The sequence below is a fragment of the Microcebus murinus genome, chromosome 25 (genome assembly GCF_040939455.1).
Source record: "Microcebus murinus isolate Inina chromosome 25, M.murinus_Inina_mat1.0, whole genome shotgun sequence".
Taxonomy (NCBI): Eukaryota; Metazoa; Chordata; class Mammalia; order Primates; family Cheirogaleidae; genus Microcebus; species Microcebus murinus.
Window position 1 is genome coordinate 17,751,200 of NC_134128.1, and position 11,365 is coordinate 17,762,564.

Sequence of the window (11,365 nt, forward strand, 5' to 3'; positions counted from 1 at the left end):
CATTGTCTATTTTGAGTAGAGCTACTTTCGTTTCAAAAGGCCAGATCTAGAGGGAAGCGGACAGCTGTCAGTGCAAAGTCGACATACCCACGGGGACTCCATCTACACAGGTCAACATGCATATTCAGCAATCTGATTTGGGTGAGAGACACCAATGCATAGATGACCTGCTGGCCAAAGTATTTACCCAGAAGGACTGAAAATTTCTCTACAGGGTATTGATTAACCCAGGTAAATGCTATTTCCTAATAACTAAGGTAAAACGCATTACCTAACAACCATTTAAGTAGCTGTTAGCTTTTAGGTTTATTCTTTCGATAGTCGTTTCTGTTCCCTGTGTGGCTGCCATTCGTGGATTGGAGAAGACCTGCCCGTGGCTAATAGAGAGCCAAGTTTAAACTAATCCTGGCTCAAAATTTATCATCTTGTAGTAAAAGGGGAATTGGCTATATTGTATCCTACTATGACACTAAAATATGTAACTACCCCCAAAATTCACCAACCCAGCCAACTTTCAAGTATGTAGTCTTGGACTTCCCTACTTTTGTGAATCATTGTAGCAGATTTTTATTATTTTATTATTTTTGTGTGTGTGTGAATTATTGTAGCATATTTTTCATTAATTTTTTCTAGTCTTCTGAGCAGCCTTGATCTCCTTGTGTTGGCTATATATAGAAAAAACATAAACTGGTATCTAATGTTGATAATTGACCAAACCTCATTAAGAAGACTAGAAAGGTTGATCCTCTCACATTTAAACCACATGCCAAAGCCAAAAACCACAGTTTAAGATGATTGAATATTTAGGGCTCTGAGAACAATGATATGTCTCTTTTCTCAAAGAAACTTGATTTTGACAAAAAACAAAAAAATCACAGAATTTGCAAAATGTCTCTCAGGCCATTTGTAAGAGTTGCAACTGAGTCAGGCAGTTGTGTGATGTGTGTGGTTCTTCCTGGTTACTGATGTGCACTTTCCCCTCCAGCCCAACTCCAGGCCGGCGGCGCAGAGCGGCCGGCACTCCGTGTCGGTGGAGGTGCAGCTGCAGCGGCAGCGACAGGAGGAACGCGAGAGCTTCCAGCAAGCGCAGCGCCAGTACAGCTCCCTGCCACGGTACGGGCTCAAATCTCCCCCCCCCGCCCCCCCCCCCCCCCGTTAGGAAACGCTCCTTCCCAAATTGCACCAGCTTGCACCGGGCAGTCATAGGTTCTAGAATCAACACACGGATGGTGGCAATCCTTGCTTATCTTGGGGGGCCATCTCAGTGTGTGACCCGGAAGACTAGAAACAAAGGTGCTTCAGGAGATGCCCGCATTTTCACCCAAAATCTCCCTAACTGAAAGTGAAGTGACCTGACACATGAGTACCGGGCTTAGGGTCAGACCTGGGTTCTAGTATTGGGTCTACTACTTCCCGGGTGGCCGTGGACAAGACAGATTCTTTATCTGAACAATAAAACGGCAACTCTTATTTTGCTTATTAGCTCGTAGGGTAACTAGGGCAAATAAATGGTACTTTGCAAATCTAGAGCTCTGTAAAAGGATGGGAGTGACTGCTCCGTGCACCATGCCTATATGGGATCAGTGGCCCCAAGGCTCACTGTCCTGTTGTCACCCCATCACTGCTGTTGCCCAGTGTTGGACCTCAGAGCATCCCAGAGATGCTCATTTCATTAGCCAGCAACCATGCAAGAAAGGCTCACCTGCCCGGCTCCCCACGGGGAGGGGCCTCTACCCACCCCAGGTGTTCTCCGTCAGAGACTGGAAAGCTCTCAGGCGAGTGAGCCCCAGTGCCTTGAGAGAATAGCCATTTTTGCCATCGAAATATTTCTTCCAGGCATAGTAAAGAATAAAAGTGTTGAAAAACATTCAGCTTTCAAACTTCCTCAAACAGGTCACTCCCGTGGTCACGGTTCTTACAGGCATTTGTTGTCCTGTTTCAAAACCAGGCAACAGAAACATTTTCAGTGGGGAAAAGATCCTTTTGCCATGTTGACATCAAGTAGACAGTTCAGAATTTGAGCCAAACAATTTTTTGAGGGTGGTAAATGCTTATCTGTGTATATTAACTGACCGATGGGAAAATGATCTTGATTTCAATTTCTAACACAGATGAGATCCTTTAAATGTTAAATAGTCACTGTAATAACCATGAGGGACATCACCACATTGACACAGGTCAGCCCAGGGAACATGGATATGAATGAAAATCTCCACCAGGATGAGAGCCATCTATCGTAGTAACTTGTTCATTTGAAAAATTCAAAAAATGGTTGTTCTTTTTCAGCACATAAGGCTATATCTCCTTGGAGTGCTAAATTATATTTTCCTTTAAATAGGAGAATTACCCTGTAATGGTTATTTAGCCCACTCTAGGTAAGATTTTTAAAGTTTAGGTTTGGACAGGACCTTGGAGATCATATTGCATTGCAAGGAAACAGCTTAGAGAAGTTAAGTAACTTCTCCTAACGTCACAGAGCCCGTAAGTAATTTTGCCAGTAATTCACACCCACCTTGCCCATGTCCTAACCCATTATTTTATACCCTTTGCTACCAAGGGTTTCTGTTCCCATGTTCGGGATGTTAACAGATCTGAAGTTCCCCTCTGTGCTCTCCCGCCCTTAGCATTTGGACAAAAGCTACCATGTGAATCATCCCAGTGAATCAAACACTAAGCACTTGAAGGGTTAGACAGAAAGGTTCAGCCATGTAAAGTCCCCTCTCCCAGCCTGCCCGGCGTGCATCCCGTCGGGAAGGTGAGCGTGACAAGGTGGGGAACTGACCTACCTGGTGTAGCTGCCGTGGCCACACAGGTGAACGGGCCATGGCACCGCATAGCTCATGTCAATTGTGTCATGTTATAGGCAAACTGCTTGGCTTCATCTGCTTCGGCTGTTTTTGAGAGTATTTATAATGAATCAAGGAGAAACACACCAAAGTGTGTGTGATTAGAGGAGTGACATGGGAGATGCAAAGGACTGAGAAAGGGAGGTAGGAGAGAGTGGCCTGGCCCGCAGGGCAGCTGGGAGGGAGCTGGGGTGTTAGGGGGGCCCCCATCCTCGGGAAGAGGAAATAGATGCTTCCACTGAAGTCCTCTTGGGCACCCTCCAAAGTAGCTCGTGCACTCCCGACTGATCCCTGTGTCCAGACGCTCCTGTCCTCACTCTCAGCCCTTCCCTCCCTCTCCTCTGTGCCTCCCTTCCCTTCTCCGCCTCTCTCTTCTGCAGCGCCCTGTAGTGCCGTCTATATTTACACGCAGAAGAGGGTTGCTGCTGCTACTGCTAGTGCTACCCGTGTTATTTAGCGTGTCCCTAAATAACGACAACGTTCCCTCTGGGTTAATTGTGGCTCCCTATTTTTAGGCGTGTTATCCTACTTAGAGACGAGAAAAGCAGACATCCCCAAATTACAGAGTTATGTAAGTTGCAGCAAGAGGGGCCGGTAGGCTTCCACGTCACGTTCTTGCCTTCCTTTAGAGAGTGATTTCTCAACGCGTCTCTTTGCGTTTGTGAGGAAGATGAGGCATGCGGCACCCGCACCCAGCTCACTTCCATGCAGAGCGACGCCACTCAGCAGCGGGCTGTGTGCCGAGATCTGACGGATGGTAAAGAAAGCAAACAGTAGGTCCAGGATGGGGGACTGCAGCCCCCTACTCGAGCTTGAGTCAAATCCAAGTTTCTGACATGTGCTGTTCTTCAAAGACACTTGACCTCTGCTCTTTGGATGTTGACAATTAGCAGAGTTTTGTCTAAACAAATTGGTATGGCATTTGAAACCAAAAAGATTACACGCATATACCCCCCAAAAACGTTTAGTTACAAAGGAGAGCATAAAATAAAACAAATGGTCAAGACTTTGTGTCAGTCGCATTATATAAGGTGGTTTGAATTAGAGGGATGTATAGAAGCCAGGGTGGTTTATAAATTCTAACTTTAATTAAGAAAATCTACAGGCAGAATTCAAGTTACATCTTGAAATGTCAGCAGGAAACACCGGCCAGGTGGCAACTCTAGATCGTGGGGTAAGGAGACCTGCGTGACCCACGCTCAGTCTCCATCAGACTAGGGTGTTTTCTTTTGCTTTTGTAAAATTATTTGTTATTGTCAACTGACAATTTATGATGGTATTAATTTAGGGGGTGCAAAGTGATGTTATGATTCATGAATACACGTGAAATAACTAAATCAAACTAGTTAAGTCAGCCATCACCTTAGGACTTAACATTGTGGTGAGAACATCTGAAATTTCCTCTGCTAGTAGCTATTTTGAAATATACAGTACTCTATTATTAACTATATTCACCACACTATGCAACAGAACTCAAAAAATATATTCCTCCTAACTGAGATTTTGTACCCTTGGACCATCATCTTTTTTTAATTGCTAAATTAGTTCCTTTCCTTAGCAGCCAAAAGGCAGCTCTCAAATGGAGTCATAGACACTGGTAGCAAGAAAGGTCTTTGATTAAATATTCTCTTTATTTTCTTTGCCTGTGGTCTCTCCACTTCTACTTTCTCTCCCCTCCCTCAGCTTCTCCTCTGCTGCTGTCTGGGCTGCCTTGCTGTGTACAGCTCCCCTCCTGGCTGTGTGTCCATACCCTGACGTGCTCTGCCCACCAGGCCCATTCGTTATGTCTTCAATCTGCTTGTGACCTTCTCAGCCTGGCTCTTCCTGTCTTTCTCCATCCTTCTCTGTCCCCCCAATGGCCTCCCTTAAGTGTTGGGTCTTTGGTTGAAGTCTCTACATGATGATGGTCTTCAGGCCCTCCTGGAGGTAGTTGTAATCATTAGGTGATAGTTATTGCCAAACCAGGGTATGTGCTTTGAATGGATTCAGAAATGGAAAGCTCACATTTTTATTTATTTTTCTTCTTTGGTCAGAAAGATGCCCCCCCCACCACCCAACCCACAGCCTGATTTTTTTTTTTTCCAATTGTTTCTTGAGACAGGGTCTCACTCTGTCACCCCGAGTAGAGTGCAGTGGCATCATTATAGTTTACTGCAATCTCAAACTCCTAGGCTCAAGCAATACTCCTACCTCAGCCTCTTGAGTAGCTGGGACTACAGGCACATGCCAGCATGCCCCACTAATTTTTCTATTTTTTGTAGAGATGGGGTCTCGCTCTTGCTCAGGCTGGTCTTGAACTCCTGGCCTCAAGCGATCCTCCTGCCCTGGCTTCCCAAAGTGCTGGACTATAGATGTGAGCCATCACGCCTCGCCCAGAGCCTAGTCTTTGAAGGCAAAGTGACTTTGTCCTCAAACTACTCCTCCAACACTGATGAGCCATTTTCTGTGTGCAGGTCACTTTCCTAAGCACTTCATGTGTGTTATTTCATCTGTTTTCTCCCACAACGTTACAAGGTCAGTTGTCATGCCAGTTTCACAGACCCAGTGAGCATAACTCTCCCAGGGCCACACAGCTGGACAGTGGCAGACTCAGGGTACGAATCTATGTCTGTCTGATCCTAAGCCCCTCTCCAACCTCGCCATGGTGCCTGCATGCCTAGTTTTCCAGTGTAGGAATCGCTTATTGTCCGCTTCCTTGTCTAAAGTCGGCTCATGTCTCATTCTGTCCTCAATCAAGGGCGTATCAACACTGTCAGGTATGGTTTTTGAGAGGTGTTGACCTGGTTTTGGGGCTCCTTGCTTGGAAGAATCGCAGGCAGGGCGTGTGTGACAGAGTGAGGACAGACACAGAGTACTGTATGGCCGGCTCCAGAGCTGTCATGGCGCTAGGGGGTGTGAGTTTTACTATGTTAATGAGGGAAAAGGTACCTTTAGTCACAAGCTCCTAGTTTTTGTACATGTTCCTGGTCAGGAAAACTCTCTAACCTCAAGTTCTTGCTGTTGTGGAGTTTTTTTCTCTGTTTTTATTGGTCCTGGCCCTTGGCCCTTGACCACATCTCCCTGTCGCCTGCCCTGCCACCTGTATACCCCCATCCCTCCCTAACGATGCCACTGGCTGCCTTACCAAGGAAGCCGGTCCGTGCGTGTGCATGTATCTTCATGTATGCATTTTCCCCTCGTATCTTACTTCATACCTCGGGGCAGTCTGCTTCCTTTTTTCTATATTGATTAATTGGAAGAAAATTTTATCTACAAAAAAAATTTGTTTTCCCACATCATTCAGTCAATTCTCCCTGTTGTTTAAATATAGAAATATTCTGTCTTCCTGGGATGAGTCAGAATTCCGCTCACGGTGCACCCCGCTGTAGAGCGAGCCTGGCGCAGTTGGGAAGGAAGGGGATCAGTATCTTAGTAGGCCAGGCATGAAAAAGAGGTGAAATTTCTGGAGCCTATATCTGATTATCTTTCAATCGATAACTAACTCATAAAGGACTCCCACTTTTGTTGCTGTAATATCAGTAACAAGTGCGCCGTTTTAATTAAAGTTTCATGATTAATGTCAAATCCCTGGTTTCATGCCGCCGTGTCTCTGGGCAGATTAATTTATGACTTTTTAAGTGAAGATGATCAGTGCTTTGGGCAAATAAACGATTCCATCACATCTAAAGATCCTTGCCTGGGCTAATCATACAAATGATCTGCCTCCTATTAAAAGAGAACCAGTCAGACATGCTGTAGACCGGGTAGTTAATCACATGTCATATCCAGGGGTGACATGCTGCACATTATTAAGTTCATTGTCCTTACTGAAAATAGCCCTTGACTACAGTTTAGGCCATATGGAAAATGGGCAGATTCCATTCTGAACTGTCTTGATAGAACTTCTGAATGTTCAAAAATGCACATTACTTCATTCCTGCGGGAGACCCGGCCACTCCACAAACCTTATTTTCTTTCTGCAGGAGTTTATGGGAACATTCAGCCACGTCGCATGTGTTGATGTGGAAGGCTGAGCAATACATACTGTCGCCAAATGATTTTCTTATTGATAAATGGAGCAATATATTTTGTTTTATTACTCAATTTTCTCTCCCCCTCTCCCATTTTCGAGGCAAAAAAAATTAGGGCATGTCTTCCTTTCTGGCACCAAATTGTTTTACTTTATCATAGCCAATCTTATTGTAAATTCATAAATGCATCTAGAGACTTGATAGTAAATTAAAGATGTTTCAAAACAATAATGTTTCCTGAAAATCATGGACCAACTTTATTGCAGAAGCGATAAGAATTTGAAATTTCCTTACGACTCTGATTTATTCCCCTACCTGGGGGTGACAGAATGTGAGTTAAGTGGGTTATCTTGGCCTTCGGCGCAGGTAAGATGTGCGAGGAAATAGTGCCTGCTCTACAGGCTTCCAGGTTCTACAGTCTCGATGAGCGAGCACGTTTTCCGAAGAATGTCAGCTGCTGACGTACACAACTCGAAAGCCGGGTCTTTAAGGGACTGCCTGTTACATTTTTAATCATAAAGGAGTCTAGACTTAAGTCTTTCATAACCGAAGTCGCGTTGTGATCCATTCCGTGCGCTTCCTATCGGCCAGCCTTTCTGGCATGATGGTGGCAGCTGAGTAAAATGTTTGTTTTGCTTGTTTAGAATAGAATTGTAACTTTCTAACTCCAGCAGTTACTGCCGCTGCGGAAGCTGCCAGATCTCTGACACTTCTTCTGCAGTTGCCAGTGTGTCTAAATGGCAGGAGGTGCTGAGGCTCTGAGCAGAGCAGGCAGTACCTACCCAGACACAGGAGGACCCTGCTTCTAAATCGCAGCTGCGTCTGTGTCCTTCTCCTGTTTAGCGACTGTTTACTTATCTGAGACTGTGACCCTGCTGAGGACAGTCATGTTGGAATTCTCCAGCTACGGTATGGGGCACACGATTAGAATACAGCAGTATTTGCAGAAACATTAGAATGCATGTTCTATCCATCCCTTCCCCTTCCCTCCCTCCCTCTTCTTCTCCCAACCCTCTCACTAACCTGTGGGTTATGTTTTCTAGACAAAGCAGGAAAAACGCCAGCTCGGTGTCCCAGGACTCTTGGGAGCAGAGCTACTCCCCGGGGGAAGGCTTCCAGAGCGCCAAGGAGAACCCCAGGTACTCCAGCTACCAGGGCTCCAGAAACGGCTACCTGGGAGGACACGGCTTCAACGCCAGGGTCATGCTGGAGACCCAGGAGCTCCTTCGCCAGGAACAGAGGCGGAAAGAGCAGCAGATGAAGAAGCAGCCTGCCCCCGAGGGGCCCAGCAACTATGACTCGTATAAGAAAGTCCAGGACCCCAGTTACGCCCCTGCCAAGGGGCCCTTCCGGCAAGACGTGCCCCCCTCCCCTTCTCAGGTCGCCAGGCTGAACAGACTCCAGACTCCCGAGAAAGGGAGGCCCTTCTATTCCTGAGCACGAGAACAAGGATGCTTCATGCCATGCAATAAGAGACATTTTCCTACGAAGACTTGTATTTTGGGAGTTTTTTTTTTTTTTTTTTTTTTCTAGAACCTTGATGGTACTATGGAATCTTTCTGTTGTTGGTACCAGTGCCTTTAAGCAGCACAGGCAAAGAAATGGAAGGCCTTAATGTCTTTGCCACGACGTCTCAAGTGTCTGCTTCCTGGAAGGGTTTCCCGCCATCCGACAATCATCTGTTGAGGGCGTCCGCGGGCTCTGTGTCTCCCGGGGTACCAGGAGTCTCGGCCCAACTCGAGCTGTCTGCAGCTTTCTCGTGGCCACTCCGTACAACCTGTGGGGACACGTCAACTTGAAGTGGAGGGTGATGTGAGTCCTTGTTTTTCCCTCTAAGTTCTGTAAGCTACGAGGTGACATCTCAGTCTGCGGTAGACGACAGTGGGTGACACACACCAAAAATCGGGGCTTTCCCGTACTTTACAGCACAGTCATTCGTAGGCCTTTGTAACCAGGATGGGTTTCCCTTTTCTTTCTCAGCTCCTTGCAACAGGAAAGCGCCATCACCCTATTAAAAGAAGCTAAGCCATATTTCAACGCTGTTTGGTTGTCATGGAAGTCCTTTTGTAACTGCCTTAGAACTCAACATCACCAATAAAGTGATGCTTCTGGTCTGTGTTTATAAATACACTTGTTCAGTCATGTTCTCGACACACATGTTGAGTCACCGCAGCTCAGCACAGGAAGTGTGGGGGCCGGGACGGGACTGACCCCCCGATGGGGGAGGACCAGGCCTGCCCACCGGCCCCCGCGTGTCCCACCAGGCGGGCAGGCAGTGGGGGCTCGGAAGAGAACTCTCCCAGGATGACGAGTTCATGGCCCAGGACACCCCCGTCATCATTTCAATCCGTTTTTGTTCAGACAGGTTGGCAGGGAGGGCACAGAGTGGGATAAAGACAAATCAGACAGTCGTTTTTGGATTCTAAAAACTGATCCGCTCTCTGCGTTTTTAGAAAAGTCGGTCACGACTGTCGCGTGTCTCGTGCGCCCACCTACTGTACCCCCGCCTGGCGACGCCACGCCGCTGAGTAGCTCTGCCATGAAACGTAAAAGCCCCATAAAGGGAAAAGCTGTCACACATCACACAGAACGTTTCGGTGTCCCCAAACAGCGGCAACGCAAAGATGGCTCTCGTGTCGCTGTTCTGACGTGCGTGCAGGGCAGGAGGACTCCCTTGTTCATCCGTCGGTCTGCGCGGCCTGCATGGTGAAGCGTGGCTGGATTGCTAAAGTGCCTGCACACCCCGGTGTGAAAGGAGCTGGAGGTGAAAGCTCAGCGTACTATGTATTAACAAAAAAAAGAAAGAAAGAAAAAAAAAAAAGACATGTATTGATATGCCTATTTTTTTTTTAAACTGGCACATTGTATTTTTGTGTCGACTTGTTTTTTAAGAAACCCTGTGAAGCGTCCACATGTTGTACCTGTGTCACTTTTGCATTTCCGTGCCATGGTTCTGTGTGTTAATAATACGCAGCGGTGTCTAAACGGCGTTACCCGTGTAAGCGCGGCCAGCTTGGATGACAGTGGCTCTTTCCCTCGGCCATCCCTGAGCCTCGGGAAACGGTTTTGCCTGTACATACGAGACTTCTAATAAAAGGCGTATTTCTTGCTGTTTCTTTTTGGTGTCTGTACTATTCCTGTTGAACTGTCTCCTAGCTTTTTTTCTTTTTAAAGTATATAAACAGATGTGAATAATTTTTTTTTTTTACATATTTAGAGAAAGTTGGACGTTTCCTCATACCTGTGTGCGGATACAGAAATGGATGATCGATTGCATTGGCACACCTGGGGGGAGAGGCTAATGGGAGAGAGAGAGAAGAACCTTCTTGATGCATCCACTGAAAGGCCCAAGTTGCTTAAAGAAGCCTGGGGAATTCTGAGTTGAAGGAACCAATACGCTAGAACTAAATAAAAGAAAAAATGATATAGAAAACCACACAATACTTCCAGTTCCTGCCCTTTTCTCCCTCTGGGTCATAGTGACAAGCCTAATGTTCTGGTTGAATTTTAGCTTCGTGTGCTGTGAGCCCAGAGAAAGGCCCAAATCCTAGCCTACTTCTGAAAACAACACGGGTCTTATTTCCCAAATTACAAAATAAGGTTTCGCTGTTTCTTTAGGTGGACACTTGTTAATATTTGCGCGGTGTTTCGAAGGCATAAAGGGCCACACATCCCTAGGTATGTCACTTACAGGCGATGTGGTCCCCACCCAAAGGGCAAGCTTTGCAAGGGCCTGTCAAAAATGCCCTCTTATGGAGTGCCTGGCATTGGTTGTCATGGCAGCCTTCATCCTGTCACTAAATCCAAAATCTGTCACCTCAAGATCAGGAACAAGAGGTGCATGGCAAGCCAAGGCGATGTCACCTCTCGGGCTGTTCTGTGCGTGCCAGGTGTGGCAGAGTGGAAAAAGGGAAGATGGACAGATTTGTTCATTTTCTCACTGGCCAGGAGGCCCATTGCAAATGCCAAAACACACAGGTTGTTAATCTCCACTGACAGCAAGGAGCAGAGCAGGAAAGGTAAAATTGAATGTCTCGGGGACCCGAGTCACAAAGGGAATTGTGGATTCAAACTGCCAATCTGAGCTGCTCTGGGAAGAGAAGTAGGAATGGAAACAAGTCAACAGAGGAATGGAAAGATGCTCCATGAAGGAATCTTGTCTGCACGAGCCGAGCGCATGGCTCTGTCCAGTTCCTGCAGAGACAAGCCCCAACTCTGTGCAAGTGGGGAGAAGAGCCCCCAGGCCCACACTCAGATGAGGGTGGAAGTGGAGTGACTCAACTGTCCCCTTGGAAAAGATGGTCCCCACTGTGACATTATTACCATTCTTAGTCCTCCATTAAGACTAATACACTCTTATAAAAATAATATTACATACTGTGTCTATATTGCATATAATTTAAGCACTGCCACCTACCTTCTCTCTCTGTGGTCAGTTAGACCAAAGGCAGCTCAGAGGTCAAAGCATCCCACAATTGACAAGCTGTCCCATGGACAGGGACAAGAATA

At 46.5% G+C, this 11,365-nt stretch overlaps 1 protein-coding gene across 18 annotated transcripts in view; it reads left to right on the forward strand.

The window, feature by feature from the left end:
• PARD3 (par-3 family cell polarity regulator) overlaps nt 1–9,972 on the forward strand; it is a 575,331-nt gene extending 565,359 nt beyond the window's left edge. For all 18 annotated transcript variants that reach the window (XM_075997631.1, XM_075997634.1, XM_075997636.1 and 15 more), the window contains 2 exons: nt 986–1,113; nt 7,900–9,972. In XM_075997631.1, the coding sequence (XP_075853746.1) occupies nt 986–1,113; nt 7,900–8,293 (522 nt within the window). In that variant the 3' untranslated portion in view covers nt 8,294–9,972. The remainder of the gene's footprint in view (nt 1–985; nt 1,114–7,899) is intronic.
• The last annotated feature ends 1,393 nt before the right edge of the window (nt 9,973–11,365 follow it).